This window comes from Mustela putorius, unplaced genomic scaffold, assembly GCF_011764305.1.
Source record: "Mustela putorius furo isolate JIRA1106 unplaced genomic scaffold, ASM1176430v1.1 tig00000992_pilon_pilon_pilon, whole genome shotgun sequence".
NCBI classification, from domain to species: Eukaryota; Metazoa; Chordata; class Mammalia; order Carnivora; family Mustelidae; genus Mustela; species Mustela putorius.
Genome location: NW_025421526.1, coordinates 3,298,329 through 3,318,141, shown reverse-complemented (window position 1 = coordinate 3,318,141; position 19,813 = coordinate 3,298,329). Strand labels below are relative to the sequence as shown.

At 42.1% G+C, this 19,813-nt stretch overlaps 1 protein-coding gene across 10 annotated transcripts in view; it reads right to left on the bottom strand.

The window, feature by feature from the left end:
* Positions 1-19,813, bottom strand: part of MFSD6 (major facilitator superfamily domain containing 6) — a 70,150-nt gene that overhangs the window by 7,099 nt on the left and 43,238 nt on the right. For 5 of the 10 annotated variants that reach the window (XM_004763400.3, XM_045086491.1, XM_045086492.1 and 2 more), the window contains exon 3: positions 12,721-12,818. In XM_004763400.3, coding sequence (XP_004763457.1) covers positions 12,721-12,818 — 98 coding nt within the window. Of the gene's footprint in view, positions 1-12,720; positions 12,819-12,932; positions 12,954-17,176; positions 17,277-19,813 lie in introns of those variants that run through there. The other 5 variants (XM_045086497.1, XM_045086496.1, XM_045086495.1 and 2 more) reach the window with 3 other exon arrangements.

Genomic DNA, 19,813 nt, shown 5'->3' with positions numbered 1-19,813 from the left:
CATGAGTGCCTCCTTTCCCAGTGGAATTGGTACCTGTCCTCTGTGTCTGGCTGATTCACTTAGCAGAGTTTATCCAAGTTGTAACATGTTTCAGTGTTCCCCTCCTTTTTATATTCTCTTGCACGGAGATACACATTTTATCCATTCATCTGTTGCTGGACTTTTTAGCTGTTCCCTCCTTTTGGCTCTCGTGAATGCTGCCGCTGTGAATGTGGGGGCTCGAACCTGCTCTAGCCCGCGCGGTCAGTGGTTCGGGGCGTACTCCCGGCAGTGGAATTGCCAGGTCACAGGGTCATGCTGTGCTCAACACTTTGAGGAGCCGCCTGCTGTCCACAAGCCCTGCACTGTTTTACGTTCCCTGAGGAACAGGAATTAGTTCCAGTTTCTCCACTCCCCGCACTTGTCATTTTTCATGTTCTTTTTTGTGACAGCATTCCTAACGGGCATGAAGTGGTCATCTCACTGTGGTTTAGATTTCCATTCCCTAATGGCTAGTGATGCTGAAAATCTTTTTATATGTTTACTGGCAATTTGTGTATCTAATTGGGAGAAATATCTGTTTGAGTCCTTTGCCCATTTTTTTTTTTCGATTTTTAACTTATTTTATTTTATTTTTTTTTTTAATTTTTTATTTTTGATAAACATATATTTTTATCCCCAGGGGTACAGGTCTGTTGCCCATTTTTGAACTGGGTTGTTTGGGGATTTTACTGTTGAGTTCTAGTTCTTTATATATTTTGGGTTTTAACCCCTCGCTGGACACCTATTATGACTTAAGATTATTTCCAATTTTTTCCACTATAATTAGTACCATGATTAACATTTCTAGAGATACAGCTTATTATATGTGTGAGATTTGGCTATAATTCTACAAATAAAGTTACTGATTCAAAGCATATAGTGATTTTTATGCCTTTAATATATAGTTCCAATTTGTTTTCCAAAAGAGCGTAGAGACCATTTACAGTGCCTCAATACCCGTTTCCTTATATTGTCACCATTTGTTGGGAGGGAGGGAAGGATAAAGATAAGAGATGAAAGATAATTTTGGTATAATAAATGCACATTGTCTGAACTTGAATCTTTATTACAGCACGGCTTTAAATGTAATGAAAAGATACTGCCACAGTAGGTTTTAGAGCTAGAAGGGTTTAAAAAATCATCTGGTTCTGCCTAGATTAAATCATGAGCTTGATCCCTGAAAAATAATCTCATTTGGAGATAATAGCATCTTATTACACCTCTGTTTTGAAAAACTAAACTGAAAGACTAATATTCATTTAAGATTTAATATGACATTAGTTTGCTTCTGACTGAACTGAAACAATGGACTGGATTTGCCCTCCTTCTGAAACAGTCAAAAATTGGACACAAGAGTTCCCGAGACCCTGGGAACTGGGTGTCAAAACAATGATCTCTGACTGATGGGAAACAAATGAGCAACCCTAGCTTATTGCCTGGTTAGAGTTTAAAAGCTGTAAGGTGCAGAGTGGGAGCAACTGGGTTGAGGAGAGATAGCCCACAGTCTGGAGAGACCAGGACAGCGAGAGTCCCAGAGATGGCAGATGCCAGAGAGGGAGCTCTACAGAGGGAGATCACAGCTATCTGCATGTTGGAAGCTCAGCAAAATCATCTCAGCACAGTGCTGCGTGATTTTTGCTGCTGCAAAAGCAAGGGTACAGACTGTCCACAGCCAGGGAAAGAACCACCCAGAAGCATCACAGAGAACAGCACTCCAAACCCATACAGGGCCGGGAAGAGTACGTGTTTCCACCCTAACTGGAAAAACTCAGGATTCCTGGGATTGGGAGAGTACTCAAAAAGTCCTTGTGTTAGTATTATGAAGGAATGGGAATTATCTGAACACTTCTCTGGTCCCACTTAAGTCATCTTCACAAGCAAAACCCAAAGGATCATACTATTTCCAAGTAATTTATCTGTATCCCAGTACAAATCTCAAGTATATTTATAGAAATACAAATATATCCAGCAAAGTAAAATTCACGATGTCTAGCATACAGTTAAATGACTAGAGATGATCTTAAGTGGATCCAATAATGGAATAAACACTTTTTACTGGATACCTAGGTTATATGCCCTATAGTTAAATCATAAAAATAATTTTTATGAGGTTTATATGTTTCAATAATCATTTCAACTAGGTTATTTTTTAACTAGAAAGATGGACTAGATGGTTACAGATAGTATGTGTATTTAATTTCCACAGAAGTCAAATAAAGTATTTGCTTTATCTGACTGTTTAAATAACCAAAGTACCTTAGGTACTGCCAGTTTTCTCAGAACTGAATGATTCCTAGGTAGGTTGTTTTTAAGACATTTATTTATTTTAGAGAGAGTGAGTGAGCAGGGAGAAAAGGAGAGGGAGAGAGAGAATCCCAAGCAGACTCCCCCTTGAGCATGGAGCCTGATGTGTGGTATGATTCCAGGACCCTGAGATCATGACCTGAGTGGAAATCCAGAGTTGGAAGCTCAGCAAACTGAGCCACCCAGGCACCTCTAGAGTTTTAATTATAAATACTGACAAAGTAGTAACAATGGAAATATTTTTAAATATTTCCCTTTATATTAAAGATGCTGCTGATAATTTCACTTCTTTTCAGATACACATATTTCTCCATTAACAACACTAAGGAAAAAACTCAAATATTCTAAGAAATAAGATGAATGTATTCCAAATTGGATTTATGGGTAAAGTCCAACATGGATGTGGAAATCATTTCTTAAAGATGAATCATCAAATACCTGAAACCACATTAGATGATTATAAATTAACTTGAATAGTGAAGCCAAATCTATTGTTACATCTGTGTGTGACCGCTCCATTGCTGGATTTACAAGTAGACAAAGATGGCCCTACTTATCTATGTAACCAAAACAAGGACAAATACATTTTTGTTATAATTCCAGGTCAAATGCAATTCTAGCAGTAAATAGGGTTTCTTTCTTTCTTTTTCTTCAAAATTCTAAGGGTTTTCTAAAACATTGAGTCTTCTAAGATTAAGAAGGATCCATCTTCCAGAAGGATGACTTAAGTCAAGATTCTTTTTAAAGATTCTAAACTGTTCTTAGAATTTTGGGGCTAGTATTATGTGGCAGTTGTAGAAGATTCTCTGTAGTCAAGATTTCTAAAGTTTCCTTACTGCTTTCTGGGACTAATTAGATAACTGGGAACTACATTCCTTAAAGCAACTCCGAGCATTAGCTGAAGGAAAATGCAGTAAAGCATACAGTAAAAAATTTTCTTTGGTACCAAGAGCAAAAGAATGAAAGTCTCTGTATGCTCCAATATTTTCCAGGGCACATGTAGAATTAAAAACCGGTTTCTCTGAGATACCTTATTTCAAAATATATAAATAAAAAATCCATACCATTTCCTAGAGAAGAAACTAACAAAACTGAAAAGTCTACAAGATGGGATTGGCTTGATAATACCACATTTATATATAAAACAATTGTGCAGGGCGCCTGGGTGGCTCAGTGGGTTGGGCCGCTGCCTTCGGCTCAGGTCGTGATCTCAGGGTCCTGGGATCGAGTCCTGCATCGGGCTCTCTGCTCAGCAGGGAGCCTGCTTCCTCCTCTCTCTCTCTCTCTCTGCCTGCCTCTCTGCCTACTTGTGATCTCTCTCTCTGTCAAATAAATAAATAAATAATCTTTAGGAAAATAAAATAAAATAAAACAATTGTGCAGTTGTGGTTCTTATTCTTAAATATTTAAACTTCTAATAATCATATTAGTTACCTGAAAATATTGCCAATGTTTTTACTACAGTTCTGGTCTTCTAATTTTAAAATAATAAAAAAGCAATCTAGAAACTAAAAACTCTCCATCATTTTTCATATTTGTAAGGCAAGAAAGAAAGTCTTAATAATTTTGCTGCCCCAAACAACTTTCCTGTAAGATTTAAGACAGCAAAAGATAAAAGCTGAGAAGAGAAAATGCTTCTTTCCACTTTATTTTTTATTAAGGAATGTGAAAAAGTAGTAGATGATTACTCTCTATCTGATGAAATAAACAGACTTATTCAGTGGCATAGGGAAAAGTGTCTTCACACTAGAGCTACACCTTTTTAAACCTTTTAGTATGAAGTAAGTAGGTTCGTGGCTCACACAGCCTAAGAAAAACAGAAGTTAGCCTCGACTGATAACAGTAACAAAGGTACATGAACAGACTCTCCTTGAAATATGTGTTAACCCCTCGTCGGCTCCTTGTCAGGAAACTATTAATATTTGTGAATGGCAATTCAAACACCAACTCACATTAATAGGTGCTTACTGTGTATGTTTGAGTGCAATTCAACCTCATATGTTACCTGACAACTGACTCTCAAAGACCAAACACATTAGTCACAAAAACAGCCTCTCAGTCTTTCCTTACCGTTACTGGGGTCCCTCAGGATCGCCTACAAGGCCCAAGAGAAACACAGAGATAGCTTCACAGCACCTACAACCAAGACCTGAGCTGCCTGGGAATATACTACATATGAAGAACCAAGAACCAGGAGAAATGACGAATATTAAATTTTTTCATTAATGATATTATAGGAGTTTGCTGGGAATTGGGCTGTTTTATATGCATTATCTCATTTATTCCTCCCAGTAATAAGTATTATTTTTTTTCTAATTTTTCCAAAAAAGGAAAGAGAGATTCAAGGCCTTGTCCAAAGTCACACAGACAACAGGGTAGGAGAACAGGATTTGAACCGTATTCAAAGTTATTATAACGTAACTATAGGAATCAACTTTACGAGGTTTTTTGATAATATCAAGCATGTCCAATAATCTGTCAATTTAAAAAAATGTATATTCAGGGCACATGGGTGGCTCAGTCAGTTAAGCCTCCAATTCTTGATTTCGGCTCAGGTCACAAGCTCAGGGTCATGAGATCAGGCCGCACACTGGGTTCTGCAATGAGTGTGTAGCCTGTTTGGGATTCCTTCTCTCCTCCCTCTGCCTCTCCCATTCCTGCTTTCTCTACAAAAAAAGAAGGAAAAAAAAGTGTATTCTTACTACCTACTTCTCCTCTAAAAAGAGCTCAGATCATACGTTTTTTATATGCCCCAAACAACTCTTCACCTTATAATCTTCAACACTGGTGTCTTCCTATAACACAAATTTCAAGACTGTTCAGTCTGGGCCCAAAAGAATGTTCTGTTGCAATAAATGTATGCAGGAATGGGCAAGAGAAAAATCCTTTCTTCCCAATTAGGCAACTGCTCTTTTTTTTTTTTTTTTAATTTCTTTTCAGCGTAACAGTATTCATTGTTTTTGTACCACACCCAGTGCTCCATGCAATACGTGACCTCCCTAATACCCACAACCTGGTTCCCCCAACCTCCCACCCCCGCCCCTTCAAAACCCTCAGGTTATTTTTCAGCATCCATAGCCTCTCATGGTTCACCTCCCCTTCCAATTTCCCTCAACTCCGTTCTCCTCTCCATCTCCCTTTGTCCTCCATGTTATTTGTTATGCTTCACAAATAAGTGAAACCATATGATAATTGACTCTCTCTGCTTGACTTATTTCACTCAGCATAATCTCTTCCAGTCCCGTCCATTTGCTACAAAAGTTGGTTATTCATCCTTTCTGATGGAGGCATAATACTTCATAGTGTATACGGACCACATCTTCCTTATCCATTCGTCTGTTGAAGGGCATCTTGGTTCTTTCCAGTTTGGCGACCGTGGCCATTACTGCTATAAACATTGGGGGACAGATGGCCCTTCTTTTAACTACATCTGTATCTTTGGGGTAAATACCCAGGAGTATTTTTAATTTCTTGAGGAATCTCCACACTGTTCCCCAAAGTTGCTGCACCAACTTGCATTCCCACCAACAGTGTAAGAGGGTTCCCCTTTCTCCACATCCCCTCCAACACATGTTGTTTCTTGTCTTGCTAATTTTGGCCATTCCAGCTGGTGTAAGGTGATATCTCAATGTGGTTTTAATTTGAATCTCCCTGATGGCTAGTGATGATGAACATTTTTTCATATGTCTGATAGCCATTTGTATGTCTTCACTGGAGAAGTGTCTGTTCATATCTTCTGATGGGCAGCTGCTCTTTGTAATGTAAAATGCTGCTTGGCTTGAGGAAATCACATCAGAACGGCTGGGAGGGGTAAGAACTGACAAGGTACTGGAGAACTAGGATGTTCTGTTTTGTTTTTCTTGCTCTGCCCCTGACTTATGCTCATGAAACAAAACATCAGTATCCCCACAGTGCCCGAACACTGAATCTGTTGTGACAAACCTTACACACTGGCGGACCGAAGCATACATTTCAGTTACTTCAGGGTGCCTCTCGAATGCTAGGATTTAAAAAAGCTCTGAAAATCAACCTAGTGAAAAGAGACTGTTCTTTCTAAAAAAAAAAAAAAAAAAAAAAAAAAAAGCTCCATTGGGCTCACAATAAGAGAGTCTATACTGATTAGGGTAATGACAGCTGTTGTAACAGACAAACCTTGGAATCTTAGTGGTTTCATACATTCGATATTGTTTGTTTTCTGTTTTTCTGCTCAAATGAAGTTCAATGGGTAGGGGTCAAGAGCAGTAGTGGCTGTGCTCCATAGGGTCACTCGGGGACCAGGCTGCAGAGACACCATGCCCTTCAACATCCGGTCACCCTGGGTACCCATATGCAGCTGGCAGAGTGGGGAGGAGAGGACGGCACAGGGAAGATTTTACGGTCTGGGGTTAGGAGTGACACCCATCGTTTCTGCTCACCTCCCGCTAAGAAGAATTAGCCAAATGGTGATACATAACTGCAAGGGAGGCTGGGAAGCAGAGTCTGTGTGTCTGTGAAGAACAAGAAACATCAGGTAATCAGCAAGTGTTTCTGCCAAAGTCTGGGCCACCAAAAGCAACGGACCTTCCGCAAACAGTGGAGAATATGCCACAGAACTGTGGACCCCACAGCCACTGGCATGGAGCACCTGCGGGAACGCAACTTTATGGGGCGTGCGACAATCAGTGAGAAAATCCGAAGCTCCCTTATTCCCCCAATGAAGAGCCCCTCAAGAATCAACCTCGTTGAGTTCACTCAGCAGGACTCACTGCGCAGCCAGACCATGTGCCAGACCCCTGCTCTGCTTTGAGGACGAGGAAATGCACATCTTCTTAAACCACCTCAGAGTTTATGGTCTGGTGTGTGAAAAGGGCTGGGATTTCTCTGAGAGAGAGACTGTGCTCCTTGAGAACAAACATTCGCAGGGCCTTGACACACACGGGCAGCCGAGCAAAACAATGTTGAAAGTAAGCAGGCAGTGGTCTGCGGTGTGAGGAAGAGAGCATTTGGAGAGAAAAGGTGCCCTGGAAAAGGCTGGAGAAGAGTTCCACATCCCATGTATGAGGGAAAATGAACAGACGAAACGAAGCTTCTGTAAATTCCTTTCACTTTACAATTTAATAAAGTGAGTTGCTTTTTTTTTTTTAGGTGTGTAAGTGATACAATGTTTTACAGGCCCTTGTGATTTTTACATGCTGGCACCATACCCTCAGCATGCCTTAGAAGTAGTTTTAAGAGACTGCTGCCCAAAGTTTGTTTAGTATCAAGACTGGCCAACATGTATGCTCCAGGCTCAGTATCTCCCTGTATCAAGCCTCATGCGAGAACTGCTGTCATATCAAAGACAGTAAAACTTTCACTTCCCAAAGATAACTCTGAGAACAGTGTGCATGACTAGTCATTTACGGCCAGGTTTTAATGCATAACTGCAATTTAATCTCGTAGAGTAGAATCTTAATTTTAAATTATATTGCCCTTGGTCCTGATTTTGATTTATAATTTTTATTTTACTTTCATTGTTATAATATCTGACATTTACTGAAGGCTAACTATGTGCCAGCTAATATGCTGAGCACTTTGCATGGATTAGGCTATTTAATACTGTTATCAGCCTGTTCTATAGTGTAACAATCTGAGGCTTAGAGAGGCTAAGTATCTTGCCCCCAAACACTTAGATTATTGATAAGGGAGCTGGAATGCAAGACAGTCTAATTCAGGCCTAAGAACTTAATAGTTTGTAGATTAGTGCATATTTTGGTAAGTTATTATGTAATTTATAGAATGAGGTGGGAACATAAATGATTAAAAACACACGTTTTCTAAATGGGCAGTGTTTTAAAAACTAATGTGCAGTAGAGAAAGGATGATATCCTAGAGAAAAAGTTTATTATATTGAAGGTTTAGCTTTTAAATCTAGTTTTCAAATTTTCCTCACATATTTATAAATTTTTGAGATAGAACTTTCTGTATTACTCGAGAGCTCTAAAAATTAGAAAACACAATTACAGGGCATTTTGCAGGAGACTATGAAATCAGGTAGCAGGTCTTCCTCTGTGCGTGTTTCTTTGGCGATTTCAAACAACATAAGCATGTTCGTGTTTGTTGCATTTAAGAGTTAAAACTGAGGAAGTAAAACGAGTGTTCGTAAGATAACCGGGTAGCCGTTAAGTGCTGCAGCCCCTGAATCACGGCAGCTGAGGAAAGGACAGCGACGTGCGGCGTGCGATCCCAGAACAGGGCTCTTGAGGCAGACATCTAAAGCGGATTTTAAAGGAACAAACTAATGCCAGTTGCGAAGAAACGGTTCTGCGGGAGGTTATGTAACTGCAAACCAGCCAAGGCCGAGCGAAGAGTAAGGCCGCCCTATGGTCACTCATGACTGGTCTGAGGAGGGCGGGACTCGGACGGCACCAGGGACTTCCACACGGCGGAAATGCGGACGGAGGGCGCCGTCCCCCCGCAGGCAGCTTGTGTTTCAAGGGTTAAGCCCGACGGAAACTCCCCGCTCCGGTGTTCACAGACCCACTCAGCCTGGGACGCCACTGCCAGGTGAGCGCCGCACAGTGACCCTCCCGTGCTGTCTCTACGGCCTTCCAGAACCCCCGGGAAGGAAAACACGGTCCTCACTTGCTGAAGAGGATAAATAAAAAGGGAATTTTCGTAAATACCCGCTCAAGCTCTCCTACGGGTGACACTAAAAAACCATCTTCCGCGAGAATCTTCCCGCGGCTCCGTCCGCTGGAGCGTCCTGCAGGGACGGACCGACACAGACTCCTTCACCGTCCCGGGCTCGGACGAGCCAGTCAGGCACCTGGAAACGGTCTCCGTCGTCACAGCCGCCCGGCCGGGCCCGCGTTTCCTACACGCATTTTAGCAGCAAGATCGGTTTTGACCACGTTCCTCTCCAGGTCCGCAAGGACTCACAGCCGCGACCGGCACGGGAAGGGACCCGGGTCCGACGTGTCGTCCACACAGTGAGGCGGACACGCTCCACCGCAGCCGCGTGCGCGGAAGCGCTGCTCGCACGACGGCAACAGAGAAGCCGCCTGCGGGTCCTCGCGAGCGAGCTCGGCAGACACGGCGCAGGCGCAGGCGCAGGCGCAGCCCCTCCCCGCCACTGGCCGCGCTTCCGGACCGAGACTCACTGCGGCTTTTCCAACAAACTGCGTGAGGCGGGTCTTCGGCGTCGCTCTCCGCGCTGCCCGCGGCCTGCAGAGCCGCTCGTTCGCCGCAGGCGCCGGCCGGGCCGCGCGAAGGATGAGCTCCGGCGACGCCGGCCGCGACGGGTGACAGAGACCCCATGTGGGAAGGAAGCTTCCTCGGGATTCCCAGGAGCTTCCGGTAGCCTCACCTCGACCCGCATGGGTGCCTGCAGAGCCTCCTTACTAGTGCCTAGAGGGGAGCACGTTGACTTCATCCCCACCTCATTTGCTCATTATTAGCAACGTGACCCAAGGAGACAGATGCGGAGACGACGCTCAGGCGCTCCAAGGAAGGAGGGAGAACACGGAGTCCTTCCTCCCAGAAGAGTAAGAGATGGGCAGGGCAGCGGGGGGTAAAGTGCATCCTTGTCTCCTCCCCTTCAGGAGCCCACTAGGTGACACTAGTTCTCCTGGTGTTTGGGGGAAGAGGGGGTGACAGGATGAAGAGACAGACCTCACCTCGCCTCTATTTTTTTAAGAAGACCGTCTGCTGCGGCACTGGTTGGGAATCGAAGAGTGGAAGTGCTGACTGTTCCGAGTCAAGATCGTCAATGAAAAGAGCCAAAGTCCCCTTCCCAGCCACCGCCCCACGGAGACTCAGCTAATAATTCCAGTCCAGGAATTAAGGAGCAGCTGTATCATGACAATGGGACTGTCCTATAATTAACCCAGTGTTCTGTCATCATGGTCCCTTGCCTTTACCCCATCCTAAGTAGAACTGCCTCAAACACAAAGACTTTAAAGTCATGTGGGCAGTATCTGTAAAGGTAGAAGAATCTAGATTGGCAAAACAACCCTATTCAGTCATAGGTGTATCTCTGGAATGAGGATTTATTCCACTATTTTCGGGGGAGGGGGTGGGTATGGGTCTAACAAAGGTAAAGGGTTTTGTTTTCGTTGTATAGCCCAAACATACGAAGCGCTCACTTCTGCCAGGGAATGAGACGGTCTCCTCCAGTCTCAGACGCAAAGAGCTCTCAGAAGTGGCCACAGAGCCCTTTGGGAGACAAGGAGACTCTATGTATTTCCAGATACTCCTTTTTACTTGCTTCAGATCAGTAACTAGATCTCTGCTGGCACAGGGGAAATAAAACGAAGCAGAGAGGTACAAATCACAGCCTGCCACAGGAGGCAGGATGCCCGTCTGTATTTCAAACCCGGCGAGCTCCCCAAAGCCAGGCTAACGCCCCTGAGGCACCCAGAAATACTGAAGTGGATGCCATGACATATACTTTGTCTCCCCAAAGTGGCCACTCTGCTTTCCGCTTCTTAGCTCTGGCGCATGGCTCTGTGGCTGTCTCTCGACGCCACAGTGGATTCCTATGCTGCCTTCAAAATCCAGCTCATGTGACTTCCCAGGGGGAATCTTTCAATAATACCTTCATCATTCCATGCCCTCTCGTCCCAAAGAGCGTCTTCTCTGGGAGCAGGCACATTTCTCTGGCTCCTTCTAACACACTGCTCTAATTCTGTGTTCACACATCCAGCTTCCACACAGATGGTGGGGCCTTGGGGCCCAAGTTAATATATTATTCCTTATTATATTTTATTACATTTATGACATTCCCAGCATGCTACCTGATTCTTATAGCTATTTAATTGATCTTTGATAAACTAACAGGGAAAAAGTGTTTTTATTCGTAATAGCAACTTTTTCTCTTATAAAATTCCTTTGTTGTTCCTTTAAGCATTTCATTTAAAAAGCTTCTCTTTTGCTCTCTTTTCTTGAGTCATTTATGTCCTTTTCCACCTAACTTATATTAAATTAAAAGGAGAAAAAACATATATGCACATACTATCACCATATCTTTTCTGTGGGCACCAGTTAGTGAGTTTGTTTTTTAATCTAGAATCTGCACATTGTGGGACACCAAAAAGTAAAGCAGTTAAGTAAGGGGGGGTCCTGCCTTGTAAAACCAGAGCTGAGAACTGCGTTGCATTGACCTTGTTGCTGCACAATTCTTTCCTACGGTCCACAGTTAGTGCTTTTTTCTTCTTAAGCGACACAGTGCTGAGACGTGCTCTACCTCAAGACTCTTCCAGAGTTCTAATCATTATAAACAATAATTTATTATAAGACAAATTTCCATTTTCTGTTTTAAACAAAATCTCCTTTCACCAATTATACCATTGGATCAGGCCTGAGAATAGCATCTTTAGAATATGCATATATTTTAATTTTATAATTATCATGTGAATAAAAATTATACCTCCTTTCAATAAGGATAATTATTTTTAATTGCCACAATGGGATTTGATGAATGCGCTTGCATTTTGTACCTTTTGTTCAGATGTACAATAATGAGTCCTCTTAGAGATCATGATGAGAAATTATGTAGATTGTGCTATATTTGTTTCCTCAGGTTTAGGGGAGAGTGAGAATGGCAACCTATAAAGCTAATGAAACTGTATATAATCAGAGACTACTCAGGAGAATTAATGATTTGGAGCCTAGGCTGTCCCAGAAGGCCTCAACTCGGATAATCTTGGCCTAAACTTTCATTGTAATCATCACACCAACCACCAAATGCTTCAGCCAAGCTTTTAACAAGGGTCTTCAGTATAAAGATTAGTATAAAGATTATAGGAGCTAATATGGCAATGAGCTTTGGATAGAAATCCCAGTTTTTACTGCTCCTAAGCCCATGGTAAGAGCCTCCGAGAAAATTTTTTTTTCACTGTTATCTGTTGAAGGGAATCAGTCCAGTGAAGCAAAGAGAACCCTGGTCAGGGCATTTGAGCAAAGATTTAAAAGGTTCATGGGAAAATAACAGCTTGAATATAAACCTTTAGTTGTAAATCACTAGATGTGATAAAAGAAGCTGAAGAATCAAAATAATTATGACAACCTGTTTTCAGCATGTACAGTTAACCTACAAACACCAAAACACCAAAGTCTTTAAAAGATCAGTCTTTTATACTTTAAACCACCTTTGGACGTATAGGCTTAATTGTACCTAGAGTTCATTTGAGTTCCTCCTTCTTTGTTTAATCACAAGGGCGTAGACAACCCAGCTTTGTTTGGCTGCACAAACAGCCACTCAGAGTCACTGAAGAACCAGCCCCCTGATGTCACCTCTTCCTGAACCTTTTGGAACCATACAGAACAGCAGGTCTGCCCTTCCTTTCAGAGTCAGATGCTCATGGTCACTGAAGGTTTACATAGTCCTAGCTCAGTCAGGGAGAAAAATAATTCTAATTCCAGTTGTTAGCTTACCTTGAAGAACTTCCATGGGGAGAACAGTCCAGGCATTCTCCAGGTAGGAAATGTAAATATAGCGCGCCGTGTTGCAGGCCAGGCCAATGTAAAGAACCCTTGAACACAAACAAGCAAAGGGAAGTAAGTTGAGACCCCGTATGAGACATAAAACACACCAACATTACATACATTTCCCACCCGCATCCTCCGTCAGCCAGCAGTGCTCGGACCTGGGAGCCGGGAAGCTAAAGGACAACTAAATTTAACCATGGCCTCCAAGGAGAAGAAAACTACTCCCAACATATCTGCCCTCAGTCTTTTCAAAACACTCGTTAATATAAAAGCGAACATCACCCTTCCTGAAACTGAATTAGCAGCACAATCGATGCTTTTTTAAGATAGTCTGGGCACACAGCCATCTGTAATGACTTTACTGGCTTCCTTCCAGACGGCCGTGGGGGAAACATGCCAGGGGCTTTAGCTACTTCATGATGATAGGGGAAGGGCAGGACAGAAACGAGAACATGAACATGAACATGAACATGGTCCCACATGCAATACCCAAGACACCAAGGAGTTTTATAAGGAGACTCTCAAGGTCATCAAAAACTATCATCCAATGATGAATAATAAACGATCTGGAAATCAAATACTTTCTTCCTATTAGTTCAACGGATGCATCTTCATTATTTAAAAATAAATCCATGATACCATATGCTGACTGAACCGATGAATATATGTCAACATTGCTTCCTCCCTCACAAACACTACCACCAAAATTATGAGAGAAAAAAAAGGCCTTAAGTGATGCCTCTAAGCACAGGCTTACGGTCTCTCCCATTCTGAGCTGAGTGAGATGGCTTGGAAGCAAATGGTGGCTGTGTCTTTGCACAAAACGCAACCTGATGGTGGGGATTTCTGTTTCAGGTTTGTTTTCCATTTTCTGTTACTCTTCCTAAGCGTTAAGGTTAGGTTAAGGTTTTTCTAAGTTCAAGTGGGTGAAAACTCGAAGATAAAAGAAATAAGCCAATAGGATAGTCAGTGGTATTTTCCTCATCTTGCTCAACTATATTTTTGTATTAAAATTATTCCAGCAAACATGGTTCTCTTTGCCCAACTTTGAAAGCTTCAAGGCATCCAGCTGGTATCACCTGCAAATACGGAACAGAAGGATGGGAGAAAGAGAAAAAAGGGTTGAGGGGCAGAGATGGGGGAGGAAATGGGTATTTAAAGGATTTAGGGGAACTTCAGTATTGAAAAGTTCTGGGTTGTCATATTCTGTGGACACTATGTTTTTTTTACTGGTATGTTTTAAGGAAAAAAGTATATATTTCAAAGTGCTCAACATCACTTGGCATCAGGGAAATACAAGTCAAAACCACAATGAGATACCACCTCACACCAGTCAGAATGGCTAAAATTAACCAATCAGGAAATGACAGATGCTGGCAAGGATGCAGAGAAAGGGTTCCTATACTGCTGGTGGGAATGCAAGCTGGTGCAGCCACTTGGGAAAACAGCATGGAGGTTCCTCAAAAAGTTGAAAATAGAGCTACCCTACAACCCAGCAATTGTGCTACTGGGTATTTACTCCAAAGACGCAAATGTAGTGGTCCAAAGGAGCACGTGAACCCGAATGGTTTATAGCAGCTATGGAAAGAACCTAGATGTCCATCAACAGATAAATGGATAAAGAAGATGTGGTATATATATATATATATATATATATATATATATATATATATACACACACACACACACACACACACAAGGGAATACTATGCAGCCATCAAAAGAAATGAAATCTTGCCATTTGCGACGACGTGGATGGAACTAGAGGATATTATGCTTAGTGAAATAAGTCAATCGGAGAAAGACAATTATCATATGATCTCCCAGATATGAGGAAGTGGAGCTGCAATGTGGGGGGCTTGGGGGGTAGGAAAGCATAAATGAAACAAGATGGGATCAGGAGGGAAACAAACCATAAGAGCCTCTTCATCTCACAAAACAGAGGGTTGCTGGGGGAAGGGGGGTAGGGAGAGGGTGGTAGGGTTATGGACATTGGGAAGGGTATGTGCTATGGTGAGTGCTGTGAAGTGTGTAAACCTGGCAATTCACAGACCTGAACCCCTAGGGCTAATAATACATTATATGTTTATGAAAATTTAAAAAAAATTTTTTTTTTAAAAGTGTATATTTCAACCCTGTTTGGTAAAAGACTTTCTGAACAAACCAGCTTGGATCCATCAACAAGGGTCCTGCTGCTAGAAAACAGAAGCAACACAACAAGCCCACAGGACGTTAAAGTGCAAAACACACACAAAAACATACAAGTCACCCAAACCGATGTCTTCTTTTTCAGTTCTAATCTAGCTCTGTTGATGATCTTGACATAGCCTAACTCAGGGGTCAATAAACATTTCCTATGAATGGCCAGATCATGCCATAAGCAGTTGAGGCTTTGTATGTCTCTCGCAACTACTCAGCCTTCCACTGTAGCGTGAAAGCAGCCACAGACACTGTATACATGAAGGAACACGCATGGCTGTATTCCAATAAAATCTGAATTATGAACATTGAAATTTTTTAATCTCATAGTTGACCTCTGAACAAGGCAGGGGTCAGGGACGCAGTCACCCTGCACAGTAGAAAATCCGCATCTCTCTTTTGACAACCCCCAGAATTTAACTACAAGTAGTTACTATTGACTGGAACCCAGCCGATAACATAAAGTCAATTAACACAGATTTTATATGTTGTATATATTATATACTACATTATTAAAATAAGATAGAGAAAAATGTTAAGAAAAACACAAGGAAAATATATTTGCAGTACTGTACTATAGTTGAAAAAGATTCTGTGTATTAGTGGATCTGCACAGTTCAAACCCATGTTGTTCGCTGGACAACTGTAATTTCTATGCATCACAAAATATTATTTTTCTTTGATTTTTTTTCAACCACTTAAAATTATAGAAACCATTCTTTTTTTAAAAAAAATTCTGGGCCATAGAAAAACAGGTAGCAGGTCAGATTTGGCCCTTGCTAACCCCTGATCTAGCTCATTAGTTCTTGTTAACTTTGGCTTATGTCAGATTTACTCAGGTAACTATTAAAAATAACAGATGTCCAGGCCCATGCTAGTCTCAATAAAAATCTCTGTGCTTGGAACCCAGGCACTGTCCTTTAGAAAGCCTCCCAGGTTTTCTGATACTAAGCCAGGATGAAGAACCACGGGTCTAGCTCATTCCAAGCAGCTCCCACTAATACTTTCCCATAATCCCATTATTTTAAAAATGTGATAATACATCTTCCTTGTGATAATATATCCTTCCTTCATACTGAATATCCTGAACCTTTCTCTTGAGACCACCTCTGAATCAGTAATCCTGATAACTGCAGGCCATAATCCACAAGTCCTAGCCTAAAAGTAATCTGAAGTCGATCAACCCCGTTCTAGAGGTCCGTGGTGCTGTGCCTTCGAACTGCTACCATGTGGAATTCAGTCACTGGAGTCTGTAACACTTGGGACCCTTGGGTCTCAGATTGCAACCAAGAAGCCAGGTGACTATCAGCTTGATATCTTTCACTTCTGTACCGCATTTCTAATCTCAGAACTGATAGTCCTTCAGGACCAAACAGATGCCTTACAGGAGACAAGGGAACCGAAGCTTCCAGGACAAGTTACTTCCTCTCCCTGAGCCTCAGTTTCTTCCTGTTTCAAGCAGAGATCATCACTTCTAGTTGCAGGCTGGCTGTGATGATTCCCATACAGTGACTCACTCAAAACAGGTGCTCAGTAAATCGCAGTGGCGGCGGCATCACCACCATCACCACCATCATCATCACCATCATCATCACCATCACCATCATCATTTTAAAGAACAGGATTCGAGCACAAGATTTTATATGTTGTACATATTATATACTACATTATTAAAATAAAATAGTTTTCTAAAATAAGATTGTTTTCTGACAAGAGTGAGAGGAGCACTAGCATTTCGTCCTCACCAACCACTCCGGGGCAGCCAGTGGCATCAAGAAAGGGCAAAATTGTGAGCAGGAAGGAAAGCAACATTTTGATCTATGGAAAGGGAAGAGGTAGGTGTGTATTTATTAAATAGTCACCTAGAAGTATTTAAGCAACCTAAGAATCTCTTTTAATACCTGAATACGATATTTAAACTGCCACATTATTCACTGTTATGGGCTAAATTTTGTCCCTATGAAATTTCTATGTTGAAGTCCCAAGTCTGAAACCCCAGTACCCTGGAGTGACTGTGAAAGAGATGAGGCCTATAATGGGGTAATTAAGGTAAAATGATGTCGTACGTGTGGGTCCTAATCCAATATGACTGGTGTCCTGGTCAGAGGAGAGGAAATAGGTCAGAGACAGGCACAGAGAGAGGACCAGGTGCAGATGGGGAAGAAGGCAAGCCAGGAGGAAAGTCCCTCAGAGGGAATACAACCTGTTGACCTCTCGATCCTGGACTGTGGCTTCCAGAATGTACGTAAGGAAATAAATTTCTGGTTTTTAGGCCATCCAGTTGGTGCTTTGTTACTGCAGCCCTAGAAAATGAATTCATGCACACTTATGAAATTAAGGACTTTCAAATAAAAAGAAATCTAAAATGTTTTACTAATCATTTTCTGGACAATCAAAGTGTTTACACTGAATATAGAGCACTTGTTGAAAGTCCTAGAATATTCCTAAGCACTGAGAGGTCTGGAAATATCAAGAATAGGCTGAAAAACACTTCTCAGTGAGATACAGATACTTACTGAACCCCTAAAATAAAGAAGTCCAAAGACGACATCATTGCTTTCCTATATCACAACAGGAATTCCTTAAGTATAAAATTAAGCAAGAAATAAAGGCAATTTTAGGACAGGTTTTTGGTGTAAGTGAACTTACTATAAAAAGGGGGAACACAATTGTAAGAAGCACAAAACAACTACACCATGGAAAATGCAAATCACTTGTCAAATACTCTTCAAATACCTTGATTCTGTATTTGAGCAAAAATACAAAAGGAGATTCTGATTTCTTACATAACTACAATTCATGGTATTGGCAGATATCATTGAGAGCCACTCTGCAATGCCCTACAAAGTGTAGATTCGTTATGAGGCCACTTGTCTAGTTTTAGCCCTTGTATAATATGCCTGAATACCCTCCCCCCAAAAGTCTCTCTAAGCCACAACGAATGTGATTTCTGCTCAGTAAACATTATCGAGACACCATTATGTATCATACATGATGCTGTACTCAAGGGGAATAAGAAATGAAGAGAATTCGTCCTTGACTTCAAGGAACTTACAGTACAGCAGAGAGAAATGTAAGCAGATAATTTAGTACTAAAAGGTATTCACAAAACACTAGGGAACACAAAGGAGAGACTCTTAGCTATCCCTGGGGGTGCCCGGACACCGAGCTGGAACTAGCTAGACAGAGGTAACTGGGAAGGACATCACAGGCAGAGAAACAACGAGAAAAACTGACAGAGGGTGCCTGAAAGATACAAGGAGAATCAGAGTCCAGGATTTATGAAGAGATGAGTGACCTTCTGCAGTTCAGATCCAATCGGGAAACTACTCTTTCTTCCAGGGACAGCACAGGCTAAGAGCCTCAAAGAAAGATCCAAGCAGGATTACCAGACAATGCTCAGCTCTGGGAGACAAAAGAGCCATACGACATAAAGGGATCCCATTCTCAGCTAAATGACTTGGCAGCAAGCCTTTGCAAAGCCTCTCCTGGAAAAACGTAAAACCTCCCCAAAAAGGAAAGGCCCGTAAATAAGACAAAATTCTCTGGATGAAGACTGTCTTCAGCAAAATCAGAAGGCGGGTATTTGCAGACAGCCTGGCGGTTCCACGCCGCCGTGTTCAAGGCCCGAGGGGATGCACACACTCCAGGGCAGAGGAAGTGTAGCCTATGGGCCCAGTGGGCAACAAAGATACATGAGCAACAAATTAAGATTCAGAGAACATTCCGAACAGGTTACAAAGCACTTGGACAAGCACTGGCTGGAGTTTTGCAGTTCCTAAAGAGACAAAATTGGTCATTTACATCAGACACTCGGAGCAGAGTCTACAGTCTGCCTCGCGTATGAATCGACTTCAGTTTTCTGTGTGGTAAACAGTGTATGGTCTCACCCTGATATGGGTTCCATTATTGCAAGATCATCCTTTCACAGTCTATAGAAACTTGTCAGTAAAAAAAAGACTCCTTCAGATACTGTTACTGATGTCTTTCTAGACCAGGCAGACGTAAGCTGCTAATTACAGTCAAGATTTTGGAGCTTCATGGAAGCATTATCTTCCTCCCCAAGAATGAAACTCATTTCAAGCATGACCACCAACTGATACTGATGACCTTAAGATGATGAGGTTTCCCACAGTCATTGATTTTAAAAAGGTAGGAAAAAATATATCCAAACTCTCTAGAAAATAATTAGAAGATAAGTTTTAGGCCTTCAAAGAGTTAAATGTCAGTCTAGAAAACTCATGTGTTTTCAAATCCATCTCCCTCTTCCCAACCAATCTCCATCAGTATTACTGTGGACATCCTGCCAGGATTTCTCTGCCCTGTCTAGCAGAATAGGTTTTTACCATCACTATCTGGACTCTCCTCTCCTTCCTCCCTCTTCTTGTTCTCTCCATGTCCTTTCCTGCTGTCCTGTGTTCCATTCCCATGGCTCACTGCTTTGAAAGGATCCTATCTGAGGGTTTTGAAGGGGTCGGGGTGGGAGGTTGGGGGAATCAGGTGGGGTATTAGAAAGGGCATGGATTGCATGGAGCACTGGGTGCGGTGCAAAAACAATGAATACTGTTACGCTGAAAAGAAATAAAATTAAAAAAAAAAGTAAAAAAAAAAAAAGGATCATAGTTGGCATTCTTTGGAATTCTGACTCTAAGAAGGTGACCCAAGCCACCATCAGGGTACACTCTTCTCATGCCCCAACCGTAGCAAAAGCAACCAGATAAAGGGAAGAAGACATGGCCACAGTCGGGGACCTGAACAACATATGGCAGGAGCTCCCACCCCCCATGCTCAGACCAAGTGCTTACCTAGAAGTGCCAGAGCAACAACACACCTGTCCTCA